Raw genomic sequence first — 12,804 nt, 5'->3', positions numbered from 1 at the left:
CGGAGAGCTGGCGGCGGAGCGGCTCCCGCGGGCTGAACGTGCAAACCGGCTCCAGAGAGCGCCCAGGAGGAGCCCCCGACTGGCCAAAGAGGAATCCTGTGGCTCACCCTGTTCCCTTCCAATTCCCCTTTCCTCACCAGGACAAAGTTTAAAATCGAACTTTTATTTATTAAATTAAAAAAAAAGAAGAAAAGACTCCATGAGGGCATGATCCCTTCCCTTCCATTTTATTACCCTCTCCCCAAGCTCCAGCGGCTTTAACCCTTTAACTGGGGGCCTTGAGGGAGCAGGAGATAGAAAAGGAGGATCCAAAGTCACAGGAAAGGTATTCAAAGGCACGAAGCGGCTTTAAAGTCACTGGAGGTGGGAGCATCGAAAGTCCCAGGTTGGGGGCCTCTGTACGCACCCAAATCAGCTTAGGGACCGACTAGTATGTCCTCCTAGCTCTATAACTTCTTTTTCATGGCCTCTAGGCACCAGCCTTGTTCCCAGTGCCTTGCACAGAGTAGGCACTCAATAAATACTTGATTTATTTTCATCTGATCCCAGAGAAAGCCTTCCCCACCTATTCTTCAGGAGAGGCGCCTCCAAGCCAATGTCCTCCTGTTAGGTGGGCTTCTCCAATGAGCCTGTCTAAAATGGCAGCTGTAAATTCTCCATAACCATGGCAACAAGGGATTAGCCTGATGGGGTCACGGTGTCAGGGGAGGAGAAGTGGAAGAACTGGTTCTGGGTTTGAGGAAGCTGGGGTAATTCCAGTCCCCCCTCCCCCCTCCATAGGACTTGAAGTTTCACAGCTTCTGGCTGGGGGTGGGAATATTAGGGATTCCCTAATTGAGAGATACTCCATCACTCTTTAACTGATCAAGCTAACCAACCCTATTAGCAGATTCCACTAAAAGAGGAACCCCTTTAACTGAGACCCTGATGATAGAAATTCTATTAACAAGATCTCTACTAACACTTCTTCTATACAGAGATGCATTTGGCTAAAATTTCCATAGCAGAAATGGACCTCCACCCCCCCCTCCCCAGCTCACTCTACCTGACCTGTCATCATAACTTAGATAAATAGAATTATTATTATTATTATTAGTATTCATTTCTCTTGGAACATAGGGGTTAAATATACAGGCCTGGGGGCAGCCTCCCTGACCCTGGGGACACCCCATCTTTGGGATTAGATCCCCACTGGTCTGCCCCCCTTTTGGTACCCTGCTCCCTGCCAGGTCACTAACCCCAATCCCCCTAACTCTGGTCCCTAATGAAGAGGCCACCAGGGGGCAATAAATTATCATCATCGTTATCATCATTGTGTTTGTAAAAAGGAAGAATGCTCTGGAGCACAGGCAGCAGTGGAGTAAGAACTTGGGGAGACTGGAGCCTGGAAGCAAAGGGATAGTGGAGCTTCGGAAGCAGAAAGGATGGATGTCAAGGAGCTAATAACATAGAAAAATAAAGTGTTGGGAGTCCACATGGAAGGAAAGTGAGTTGGTGTGGTAAGAGCAGAAGAGAGAGAAGCTGTGAGCAAGGGCGAGAGAAGAGTTTAGGAAGCCAGAGTACAGAAATCGGGCACAAGGTGAGGGCCTAAGATGAGAGTTTATGGGATGGGCTTATGGCAAAGGGAAGAGGGGAGCTGAGGAGGCGTGCAGGGAGTTACCCAGGCTCAGAATAGCCAGGGGAGAGATGGAGAGCACCCCAAAGGGCAGCATGCATGGGGCAAAGGAGTGAGGGGCAAGCAGTGGTCCACGGAGCCAGGAGAGGCTGGCAAGCAGCCCTGGGACTGGAGACCCTCCACCCAGCTCAGATCTCCAGCAGGTTGCTCTGCTCCGGGCTGCCTTCGGGGGCTTTTTCTGGGGGTGCCGGAGAAGCTGAAGGTCGGGGTGTCTGGTTGGCCTCCTCTTCCCCCACGCTGCGGCCCTCCCCCAGCTCCTTGGAGCCGCTGGGTGGGGGCCCTGGGCCTGGCTCGCCATGGGTGCGTTGGTGTTTGCTCAGGTGGTCACTCCGGGTAAAGCGCTTGGAGCAGAGCAGGCAGGTGAACTTTTTCTCCCGGGTGTGAGTGCGCACGTGGCGCTCCAGCTCGTCCGAACGGGTGAACCTCTTGCCACAGAAGAGCCAGTTGCAGACGAAGGGCCTCTCGCCCGTGTGCCAGCGTAAGTGCGCCTTCAGGTGCGAGGCCTTGCCATACACCTTGCCACAGCCCGGGATGTGGCAGCTGTGGATGGGCTTCTTCCGCAGCCCAGCCGCTGCTGCCCCCAGGCGCTCTATCTCCTGGCAGTTAGGGCAGTCACAGGAGGAGCGCCCTGCTCCACTGCCCCCATATCCACCACTGCCCCCTGTGCCTGTGCCACGAGGGGTTTTGGCTCCACCACTCCCCTCCAGCTGCCCGCTATTGCCCACTGCCTTGGATTTGTAGACATCTTGGGGTAAGACATGCTGAGGCCCTGGTTGCAGAAGGTGAGGAGCTGGGTAGGGGGCTGGATTAAGGGGGGCAAAGTCGGCTGGATAGGTGGGTAGCTGGGGGTTCAATGGAGGCTGAGCAGGGCCTGTGGGCAGTGTCCCTTGCAGCCCATCACCCTGGCCCTGCCCTCCTCCTAGCCAGTTGCCCCCAGGGTGCATGTCCCACCAAGGTGTAGGAGCATTGCCAGGGCCTGGTGAGATGCCTGCATGGATGCCTGCCTTGTACCAGGAGCCGTAGGGGTGTGCCATGTCCAGAGAGGTGTAGACACTAGGCAGGCAGTCAGAAGAAGTGTGTCCCTTGGGCACTAGGAGCCCAGGATCCTGGGTGCCTGTGGGCCCAGGGAAAGAGTGAGAAAAGGGAGGGTAGTCATTGGCATAGCCCGAGGTGGGTGCTGGAGGACTGCCTGCAGGTGAGAGGAGCCCATTGGTGCCTGAAAAGGGGGCTGGGTAGGCATCCCCCATGGTTTTTGGAGCGGAGAGGTCACTGCCCACAGAGTACGGTTTCTTTGTGCCTGCTTTGCCCAGTGTTGTTGAGTCCCGCAGAGGGCTGGAGCCACCAAACTTGCTGCACGCCGCCGTCAGCATGGCCAGGGGACTGGAGCCATAGTGAGCTTCCTCCTGGGGAGACATGGAAGCAGTACTTAGGGGAGAGGAGGAGAATGCAGAGAGATGGTAAACTCTAGGCTTTCAACCTGGACACAAGGAGAAGAGAACAGAGGGGTCAGGGAAGAATTGGAGGGAATGGGGAAGTAGAGGTAAGAGGAGGGGCCAGCGAGGACTGGGTCCCAGGCCAGAGCTCTGGTGGCATTGTGGAAGGAGAGCGGAAGCCAAGGCTACCGCTTAACACCCAGCTAAGGAGGCGAGAAGCAGGGTTCACTGTGATGTAGCTGGGGGTAGGCAAAGGCCTCAGAGAAACAGATGCCTCTTAAAGAGCCTGGAGAAGAGCTGCCACACCTGGATGAGGTAAGAATTAGGGATCCTGATCCCTGGGAGCGGTCTGGAGCAGAGGCCATAGTCAGGGACCTGGAGAGGAAAGATGAGGCTCAAAGAGCAGCCTGGGAAGGAGGAAAAATATTAGGGGACTGTAGTGACCCCCATTCCAGATTTTCCCAGCATTACCCCGTATTTCACTTCCTGTCTCCACTTCAGCTCCTGACTAAGGCAGTGGCCCAGGCTGGTCTCCCCAAGGCCTTGTCCTCATGTCCCTGGTAAGGAATCTCTTGGCAGGGACTCTGAGCCTTGGGAGCAAGAGGAAGCGATGGCTGAGACACTGAGACATTGAGAGGGAACAGGGCTGCCGCCAAGCCAAGACTGTGGCTGAGGCAAGAATGTCTTTCAAGCGGGCAGTGGGCACCTCCTGCTTCGTGGAGCCAGCTGGTACCCCTTTTGTGGGGTGGAAGAGCTTGAAGTCCTCATGCCCCTCCGGGGTAAGAAATTGGGGTGGCTACGATACAGGCTCACAGCCACACCCCTCCATGCCTCAGTGTCCCCGAACACGTAGCCCACAGCCCAAGTAGCTGGTCTCTCTTCACCCTTCCGGCACAGTGAGTGAAGAAAGCTATGTAGATGTGGGGCATGAGGGTCTTTTAGAATGCCCTTAATGCCCATCCTGCTGTTGCTACAAGACTAGTCCTCCCTCAGGAGGCTGGTACTCCTCCCTGGGACAGCCTGGGAGGAGGTGCCCTCCAGAATTCCTGGCTGGCATAGATAGGCATCCATTACTGAGAATCCCACCAAAAAAAAAACAAAAAAAACAAGATGTCCTCAAAGGCTGACCCTGGACAGTTCCCTGACTGGGATCCTCAAAAGCCAATGTACTTGGTGGTGCCTTCAGTAAAGCTGAAAAGGAACCCAGGCGCCCAGGGTTCCCAGACCTGCCCGCCAGCATGTGTGTGTGTGACACCAATCCTCAAGGTAGGGCTAGGTAGGGTCTTGGGGTTGCAGTGAAAGGCGTGTGCAGTCAACACTCCTGCACTGCTCCCCACGTGCAAGCCTGATGCTCCCCCTGCCCAACTACCCCATGGACATGGACTCCCAAATCTGGGGCACCAGAACCTTCCTCAGATCTGGCCATGATGAAAGCCCTGGTGCTTCCCAGCCAGGGTTCCCTGGAGCCTCTGATGCCCCAAGCAGAGGGTGGGCTGAGGCGGGGTAGCAGCTGGGGCAGGAGCAGGGTCCCAGCAGAAAGGGAGAGAGAAACATGGAGTAGGAAGGAGAAACGCAGAGACGCAGAGACGCAGAGACGCAGAGACGCGGGAGCCAAGCACCGGGCACAGGGCGAGGAACTGATGTAAAAGCCCCCAGAGGTGGGGGAAGGGAACAGAGGGGACACTGGCCTTGGGGCAGAACCGGCAGGGACCCAAAAGAGCAGAAAGGTGGAAAGACAAAAGGGAGGGAGCTAGAGGAAACCAGTATAAACAAAGAGAGGTGATGGAAAGAGACTGGGCTAGGAAGGCAAAGGAAAACAGAAAGGAACAGGAGGAAGAGGAAAGGGGGAGGAGGAGGGGAAGGAAGAAAGCAGATTTCCTACCTAAGAAAACCACCGCGGTGCTGGGCCCCAAAACACCCCCAGACCAGGCCGCTTCTCCCGCCTTCTCCCCCTGACCGCCCCCTCCCCCTCTGCCCAGCCCGGCCCGGCTCCGTTGGTTTCCCTGCGGTCGGTTTATTTTTAAAAACGCCGACGCCGTCCCCCGCCCGGCCCTCACACTGTGGCCACAGGGGCCTCAGCCAAGCCCAGGGACCCCACCCAGCTGTGGGGAGGGGAGGAGGGGTGAAAGAAGGCAAGCAGCCCCAGGCCAACAGGAGACCCCAGCCCTGGGGAGCGGAGCCCCTCCGGGGCCCTGGAGGCAAGGAAAAGGGAGTGAGACGTCAGGCCCGCTCAGACTGTTCTAGGAGCCAAGAGCTGGGCCCCTGGCTAAGTTTAACCATAGACTCGGTTTCCTTCTCTGGCTGCTTGCGCTCTCCTGAGAAGTGGGGAGAGGGGTTCTAAATATGAGCCCTCATACCTAATCAAATGCATGACCTTTTCAGGACCCAGGAGTCTTACCTTCCAACTGTTTTTCCGCCTCCCTTCTCCCACCCACTATTCCTTAAACAACAACACTGAGCAGACTTCAAGTATGGAGGGGGACCTCTGAAGGAGGAACAAGAGGAGCTGTCCCAGCTCTCTCAGCCAGATGTGAGGCTGGGAAGGTGTTCACAGCGCCAGGCTGACCTCCCACTGGAATATTCGCTCACTGTACATCTGAGGACTGACTGGCCATAGGTTCTGAGCACCCAAGGTCCCAGTTTCCAGTTGTCCACTTTTTCAACCTCCTCCCAAGTTGTTTAGTTCTCCCAACTTCCAATTCTCCATCTCCACCTGGCCCTGACCGCCATGTACCCCTCCTCCCTGCTCTCCTGCATCTCACTCAGGCCAGGTGAGCTTCCCATCAAGCAGCCACTGCTTCCCTGTCTGAACCCCAAGTTCTTCCCACTGTCAAAGATCCCCCCCAGCCCTAACCGGTTTGGCTCAGTGGATAGAGCGTCAGCCTGCGGACTGAAAGGTCCCAGGTTCCATTCCGGTCAAGGGCATGTGCCTTGGTTGCGGGCACATCCAGTGTTGCTCAGTGGTTGAGCATTGACCTATGAACCCTCATGGTTCGGTTCCTGGTCAGGGCACATGCCTGGGTTGCGGGCTCAATCCCTGGTATGGGGCATGCAGGAGGCAGCTGATTGATGTTTCTCTCTCATCGATGTTTCTAACTCTCTATCCCTCTCTCTTCCTCTCTGTAAAAAATCAATAAAATATATATTTTTTAAAAAAATGATCCCACCCATACCAGGCTGAGGGCTTCCTGGTGGTGGTGGCTGTGGAGAAGGGGAAGAAAAGTTGAGGGCCCAGGTGCCCCCAAATTGGTAAAAGACACGGAGGGACTGGAATGCCTTTATGTTGGAACATCTCCAGCTCACAGGGAGTGAGGGACATGGAAACCCAGTTTTCATGGCACATTCCTCTTGCCAAGTGCTATCCCAGTCTGTTGTCTTTCCAGCAGGCCTTTGGGTCCCTTTCCCCCAGGCACCAGTGCCACGCTGGCAACTCTGGTGTGACGCCCACGCCCGCTGACACTGCCCCTGTCTTGGGTGGACCCAGGATTTCCATGCACCTTAGTCCTCCTGCTTCCTCAAGACCAACCGGTGTTTCAATGATGGCTCAATAGAGAGTCTAGTGGAGAGATGACAGGGAGAGCAGTTTGCTCTCATTGCAACACTTGGGACTCCTGACTGGGTACAGAGCACTGACAAGGGACATGGCGTCCACCCCATTAGCTTGTATGTCATTCCCTCAAATTCAGTCACAAACTCTCTCTCAGCCTTACACATACACCATTCCCCACCTGGACTAACAAATATGTCCCAGCTTACACACACACACACACACACACACACACACACACACACACACACCCCTGTGCTCTCAAAAAGCCAGCCACGCATGCAGTCACTGCTTTACATTCTAACACTTACACTCAGGCCAATAAACACAGGCATTAAGAGTCCGGTGCCGTCTCACACACACCTCTCCTGCAGGCTGAATGAGTTGGCTTCCTGTTTGGCCCATCACCCCTGGGACCTGAGCTAGGGCACAGGAAACAGCCATGGGGGCTTCTGAGGTGCCCAAGGATATGGAAGATTCAAGGCCACGTAAGGAGGTCGGCTTTAAGGGAGGGCTCTCTGGCTACAAATTCCTGTGGTGGGACCCAGACAGCAGGTCAGAGATGGTGACTGAGAAACAGAGTCAGAGACCGAGAAGCCGAGAAAACTCAGGACGTTATAAAACAGGCTCTGAATTGCTGAGTCCCCCTTTCCAACTATGTGCCATGATTCCCTCAGGAGCCCTGGTAGAATCAGTGATTTCTCAAGACCCCTAAATCCTGGTACCCTAGTTCCCTCCATGCCCAGTGCCAGAGGAAAGAGATGCTGGGGTCCCAGCCTGGAGGGGAAGTGGCCCAGTCCGCCCTGGAGCCTCCCACTCCCAAAATAGAGCTGAGTTTGTCTTTGGCTGAAAGCTAAATATTTGTGAGCCGGGCAGGCGGCCTCAGACCCTGGCCCTCCTCCTTGGTTCCTCTCAGGCCTGGGCCCCGTTCCTCTGGTCAGCCCCCGCTCAGGCACTGGAGCACAGGGCTGCCCTTCTCCCTTTTCTCATAGCCCACCTCCTCTCCTGTACACACCAGCCCAGAGGCTCAGCCCCTTCCCACCTACAGACCAGACAAGACACTGCTCAGGCTGAGTTCCAGGAGACAGGACCCCCAAGGAACTGAACCCAATTGTCACTCTGTGCCCGCTCAATCAGTCCCATCACCTTCTCTTTCTCCCCCTGTGTGCTACCAGCTTACCTATCTCCCACCCTTCTTTCCCCACCCGCCCCCTCCACTAGCTCCTTTCTCCATCCCCTTTGCATTCCTCAGAGTTGGTGTGCTTGGTTGACCTTAGGGGTCCTGCCTTCTTTTTGCCTAATCACCTCTCCTCTTCCTTAGACTGCTCTCTGACCCCTGATCCTGATCTCCCTCCCTCCCCGTCCTTTCTCCTGCCCCCTTCTCCCCCTCCTCTAACCCCACTCCTCTCTCCTCATCAGAGGGACCCTTGAGAATGACAAGCACCACAGCAACTGTCTGAGTGAGTTGGGAGGTGGGGGGCGGGCAGGGAGGGAGTAGGACCATTGAGATTGTGGCTGGTGTCCTGGGAGGGAGAGGGGGCAGTTACCTCAAGCAGGGAGGACGCCATCCTGAGGCTGGGGAACGGGTCCCAAGGAGCCAGGCAGATGGAGAGAGCCGAGCCGGAGAAAGAAGGAGAGGGAGAGGGAGGGAGAATGGGAGAATGGGAGAGAAGAGATCTAAAGTTAGAAGGGACTGGGGGGGTGGGAGTGGGGGGGCTGCTCTCTGTCTGTAGGGATCCACCCTCTAATTACAGCTTTCCCAGAGGAGAAGGCTCCGGATCCAATGAGCAGGGCGAGAGAGGGAGGCAGAGGGTCCAAATTTCCTGCTCCATTTGCTGAGCTCCCCAAAGAAGGGATCTGGGCGGGAGAGGAGAAAGGGCTCCCCAGGAAGGGGTGGAAGCTGGAGGGGGACAAGGACATGGGCAAGTAGTCAGGGCGTCCTGGGGGCTGCTGAGGAGAAGGGTTGAAAGGTTGGTGGGCCCAGGTGTCCCACACCCCCGCCCCCAGCAATCCCATGGGCATCTATGGGAACCCCTCCCTGCGCTCCCCAGTGTCAGATACCTGGGGGATCTGGGCCTGGCTGTCCTGGGTCTCTCCTCTCTGGAGGTCTGGCAGTGGGAGCGCAGGCAGGAGGTGGCCTGAGGGTCCTGGGAGGGCTCGGCTCCTCTCCCAGGCCAGCTCCACTCTTGCTGCCACTTGGGCTCCAATCCTACAATCCTACTGACTCCGGCGTCCTGGCTGCTGCTCGGCTGCTGCTCCTGCTGCTGAGGCTGCTGCTGCTGCTGCTGCCGCTGAGGGAAGGAACAGGAGGGAAAAGGAACAAACCCCAAACCACTAATTAGAGATCCAGGGGGGGGATGGGGGATTGGGGACGACACTCACACAGAGAGACTGGAACACACAGCATACACACTCATGGACAAACATAGGATGATCCATGCACACGTACACGGAGTGCTGCCCACACGGACACAGCCGCTGTCATGAATGAACACAGACAAACTCACACACAAATGAGCTCAGTGACATGGCTGGAGGCACACACACCACATACACACCCGAGTTGACCACAGAGATGCTTGTTTCCCCAGTCACCCGCCTCTAGATCAGGAGAGCAGTGTGTATGTGCATGTGTGTGTACATGCATGTGTGTGTGTGTACATGTGTATTATGAAAGACAGGAGGGAGAACTCTGGGGTGAAGGCTTTTGCTGCCCAGGCTTTTAGGATCACTGAGGTAGGTCCCAGAGCAAGGCCTGGAGGAAGGGGTAGAGAGTGGAGGAGGGCTTGGCACAGGCTGGGGATTCCCCAGTCTTTTTCCCAATGCCTCCTAGGAAGTGGCACCTGGGCCTACCTCACTCTATGGAGCAGAACCTGGATCGTCTGGTTCTGGGGAAATTAAGGCAGGCAGGAATGAGAGTGGGAGTAGAGGTCATTGGCTCAACTCATCCATGCCCAAGCCTAGCCCTTTTGGATTAAGCCCCCCAAAAGGTATGTCCTTCCTAGCCTCCATTATTCCTTGCCAGTTACCCTCCCCAGACCCCTCTTGGCCACACATCAAATCATTCCTTGATGGATAGTTCTCATGAGTGATCACGCTTTCCTGGGAGGGAGCCGCTGGTTCCCTTTCCCATTGCCATGCATCAGTTCCCTCTGCAGCAGGAAGAAGTGAAGTTAGAGTTTAGGCAGGACTTCTTATCAAAATGGGGACGAAGAGAAGGAAGGTTGGGAGAGGGAAAACAAAAAGTCTGTTAACTGAAACCTGGCTCCTGAGGTAAGTTTGTGGGAGAGAGAGGACTAGGCAGCCAAGTAGTAGAACCAGCATCTCTCCCATGTAGGGGCCCAGCCAGCTGGGGTTGTTTTACAAGTTATTCTCAACACACCCCTCTCCCCCATCCCAGCCCTGCCCATCAGAGGAATGGAGCCCAGGCCTTCCCTTCCCACTCCCCCAATTCCCCAGCACCATTCCCTCACTTTCCCTTCCTGATTGCCCACTTCCTTGCCCCTTTTGCTCTCCTTGCTCTCCAAGGAAAAGGCGGGGAGGGAGAGGAGCTGATGGAAGTCCAGGGAGCCTGACCAGCAGGCAAGGTAGGGACCCAGGAGTTCTAGATTCCAGCCCAATGATTTGATGTCCCCCAAGGAACACTGTGGGCCCAACTTTTGGGGAGAGGTTTAGGGAACCAGGGTGGCTGCCAGACAAAGGAAAAGAAGCAAAAGAAGAAATGCAGAAAGACCGAGAGACTCACAGAGCAAATGAAACAATCCGAGAGAATCAGAAGAGACACTATGCGCTACAGCAGAGAGAGAAAAAAGAATAAAACAGAGCACCAGGTACATGGATTCAAAACAGATAGCAGAAAAAAATCCCAGAAGGAAAAGAAAAGGGCCCAGAGGAACAAAGATGAGGAGACAATGGCTTCAAGAGAGGGCAGGACAAGGAAAATAGCCCGAGGCCTGGCCAGGCACCCAGGAGGCAAGAGGGTTAAAGCAGCCAGGGGGGGGGGGGGGGGGGGGGGGGGGGGATGGAGTATAAATAGCGCATAATTGTGTCCCATGATTACATGGGCCACCCCACCCAGTCTGCCCAAGAGGAAGTGCCCGTGGTGGGGTGTCCCATGACCTCGCAGTCTCCCCCTGGTGGGGGGGCATCTGAGCCTGAGGTGTCAGATGGCGTTCTGCTCCCCCTACACACACACACACACACACACACACACACACACACACACACACACACGTTGGGAAGAAGATGGGGAAGTTTGGAGAAATTACTGCACCAGTAGCAGAAAAGCTCAAGTCCAGTTGGTGAGGCAGGCGACTGAGGCAGAGGAGAAAAGTCTGGACTCCAGAGGAGAAATGGCAGGTGGGAGAGGCATTAGGCTTAAACTAAATTGGGAAGAAAAGGAAGAGAGTGAAGGGCAAAAAGAGGAATGAGGAAAGGATGGGAAAAGGTGCAGGGTTGGGGAGAAGAGTTGGGGGACAAGGAGGGTGACCTTCTCCACTTCCTTTTGGGGGACCTTAAGCCCTAATCCTATCTGGGAAGGAGCAGTAGTGCCCGGGAAGAAAGAGGAAGAATAAGGAAGGAGCAGTGTCCCCAGGAAGATATGAGCCAGGGTCCATATCAAGGGCCAGTCCCTGGACACAGGGTCCCCTCCCAAAATTTGTACCAAAGCCAGGCAGAGGGGCTGCCTAAAGCCCCCAGCTACCTCCCTCAGGACCCTGGGTTCCAACTTCCACACCCTTTTAAAAGATAGCTCTGCAGCCCAACTGAGGCCCAGATATTCCTGGGTCCAGATTCCCAACCCCCTCTCAGTGCCCCCCAAGGACGGAAGGGGGAGGGGGCAGCAACTGGGAGCCCTGACCAAGGACCTGCCTCCACCCTCTCAGGCCTCCCTCAGCCCAGCCTCCCAGGGGGTGGGGCAGCCTAGGCAGAGGCGCCATGTGGCAGGGGCGGGTAGAGGCTGCGGCTCTGGTCCTTCCAGTATAAACCCCCTAGGCATCTGGTTTCTATCCACCACCCCCCACCACCCTGGGGGCCCCTCAGCCTCCGCCCATGGCCACCCAGACACTGAGCTCCCAGAGATGGACGCCCCTGAAGGAAGGGGTGGGACGGTGTCTTTCTGATCTCTCAACCCCAGGACTGGGCTGAACCACAGGGACCACTCCCTCCCCTCCCTCCCCTAGGAGACTCAGAGGGGGATTTCGAGGTTACAGGAGGCTGAATCTGGAACCTGCCTCACTTCTCTTTAGCCCTTTTTGGGATGATCAGTGGGGATGGAGAGAGAGTTTAAACTGGTGAGAGTGGGAGGCTTCTAGCCCCTTAGTTCTCAAGGAAGCTGCCCCCTTCCACACCACTGCCCTCTGCCCACCTCCTAGGCTGGGCTCCTCTGAGAACCCTAATCCAAAGGGACTCCTAGTCCTCCCTTGTTCTTATTATAGGTTTGGCTTCCCCAGATCAAATCCCCAGTGAACAAGGAACAGAGTCCCTGAAATAAAGATTGACACATACTCTAATATGGATCTAATGAGTGACACACTTCCAGATATACACTTGCACACATGCTGAATGATGAAAATATATATGCTCTGCAGATGCCCACATTGACACACACACATATGTATGTATATATGTATGTGTGTGTATATATATGTGTGTGTATATATGTATATATATATATACATATGTATATATATTACAGATGATGCTTACACCAAGACACTTGCCTTAACCCCCAATCACAAGAATGCACACACCAGTGTACATACATGCAGAGAGACTCACAGACACCTAGCATACACACACGGACTCACACAGACTCACATCACACAACAGTTACAATATGGTAAATGTCCCATACATACACACATACACATGGGTCTATCATCACAATCTTACAGCTCTAGAGATCCCTGAGCTCTCCTAGAGGGGTTTTAGGAACCCCTTTTCCTACAAGAATCTATAGATAAGGGCGGTGTGGAGGGCACTGCCAGTCCTACAATTGCGTCCTACAACTCCTACTAGTGTGGGAACCTCCAGTGTACCTTCGGGGAACTCACTGATCTTTCACCCCCACCCCATGTCCACCAGAGTCCAAGACCCAGATGGCCCCAGCAAACTCCCTGGCCCTGGGGAACCCCGGCATTCCCACCCCC

The 12,804-nt window shown here is 55.2% G+C and overlaps 1 protein-coding gene across 1 annotated transcript; it reads right to left on the bottom strand.

Moving 5' to 3' along the window:
• Window positions 1-207: 207 nt before the first annotated feature.
• Window positions 208-8,900, bottom strand: SP7 (Sp7 transcription factor). The gene is made up of 3 exons (XM_005869179.2): window positions 8,717-8,900; window positions 8,203-8,230; window positions 208-3,078 (listed from the first exon to the last, which is right to left on the bottom strand). The coding sequence occupies exons 2-3, from the start codon at window positions 8,221-8,223 to the stop codon at window positions 1,804-1,806; spliced, it is 1,296 nt and encodes a 431-aa protein (XP_005869241.1). The 5' UTR covers window positions 8,224-8,230; window positions 8,717-8,900; the 3' UTR covers window positions 208-1,803.
• Between the last annotated feature and the right edge of the window lie 3,904 nt (window positions 8,901-12,804).

The sequence above is a fragment of the Myotis brandtii genome, unplaced genomic scaffold, assembly GCF_000412655.1.
Source record: "Myotis brandtii unplaced genomic scaffold, ASM41265v1 scaffold29, whole genome shotgun sequence".
In the NCBI taxonomy this organism is placed as follows: domain Eukaryota; kingdom Metazoa; phylum Chordata; class Mammalia; order Chiroptera; family Vespertilionidae; genus Myotis; species Myotis brandtii.
This window is presented reverse-complemented; position numbering and strand designations above follow the sequence as displayed.

Excerpts from the sequence above, each read along its gene's own strand:
- SP7 (XM_005869179.2), bottom strand. The coding sequence starts at position 8,223 with ATGGCGTCCTCCCTGCTTGAG. Across the intron at positions 3,079-8,202 it reads TGGCGTCCTCCCTGCTTGAG|GAGGAAGCTCACTATGGCTC; the intron begins GTAACTGCCCCC and ends ATGTCTCCCCAG.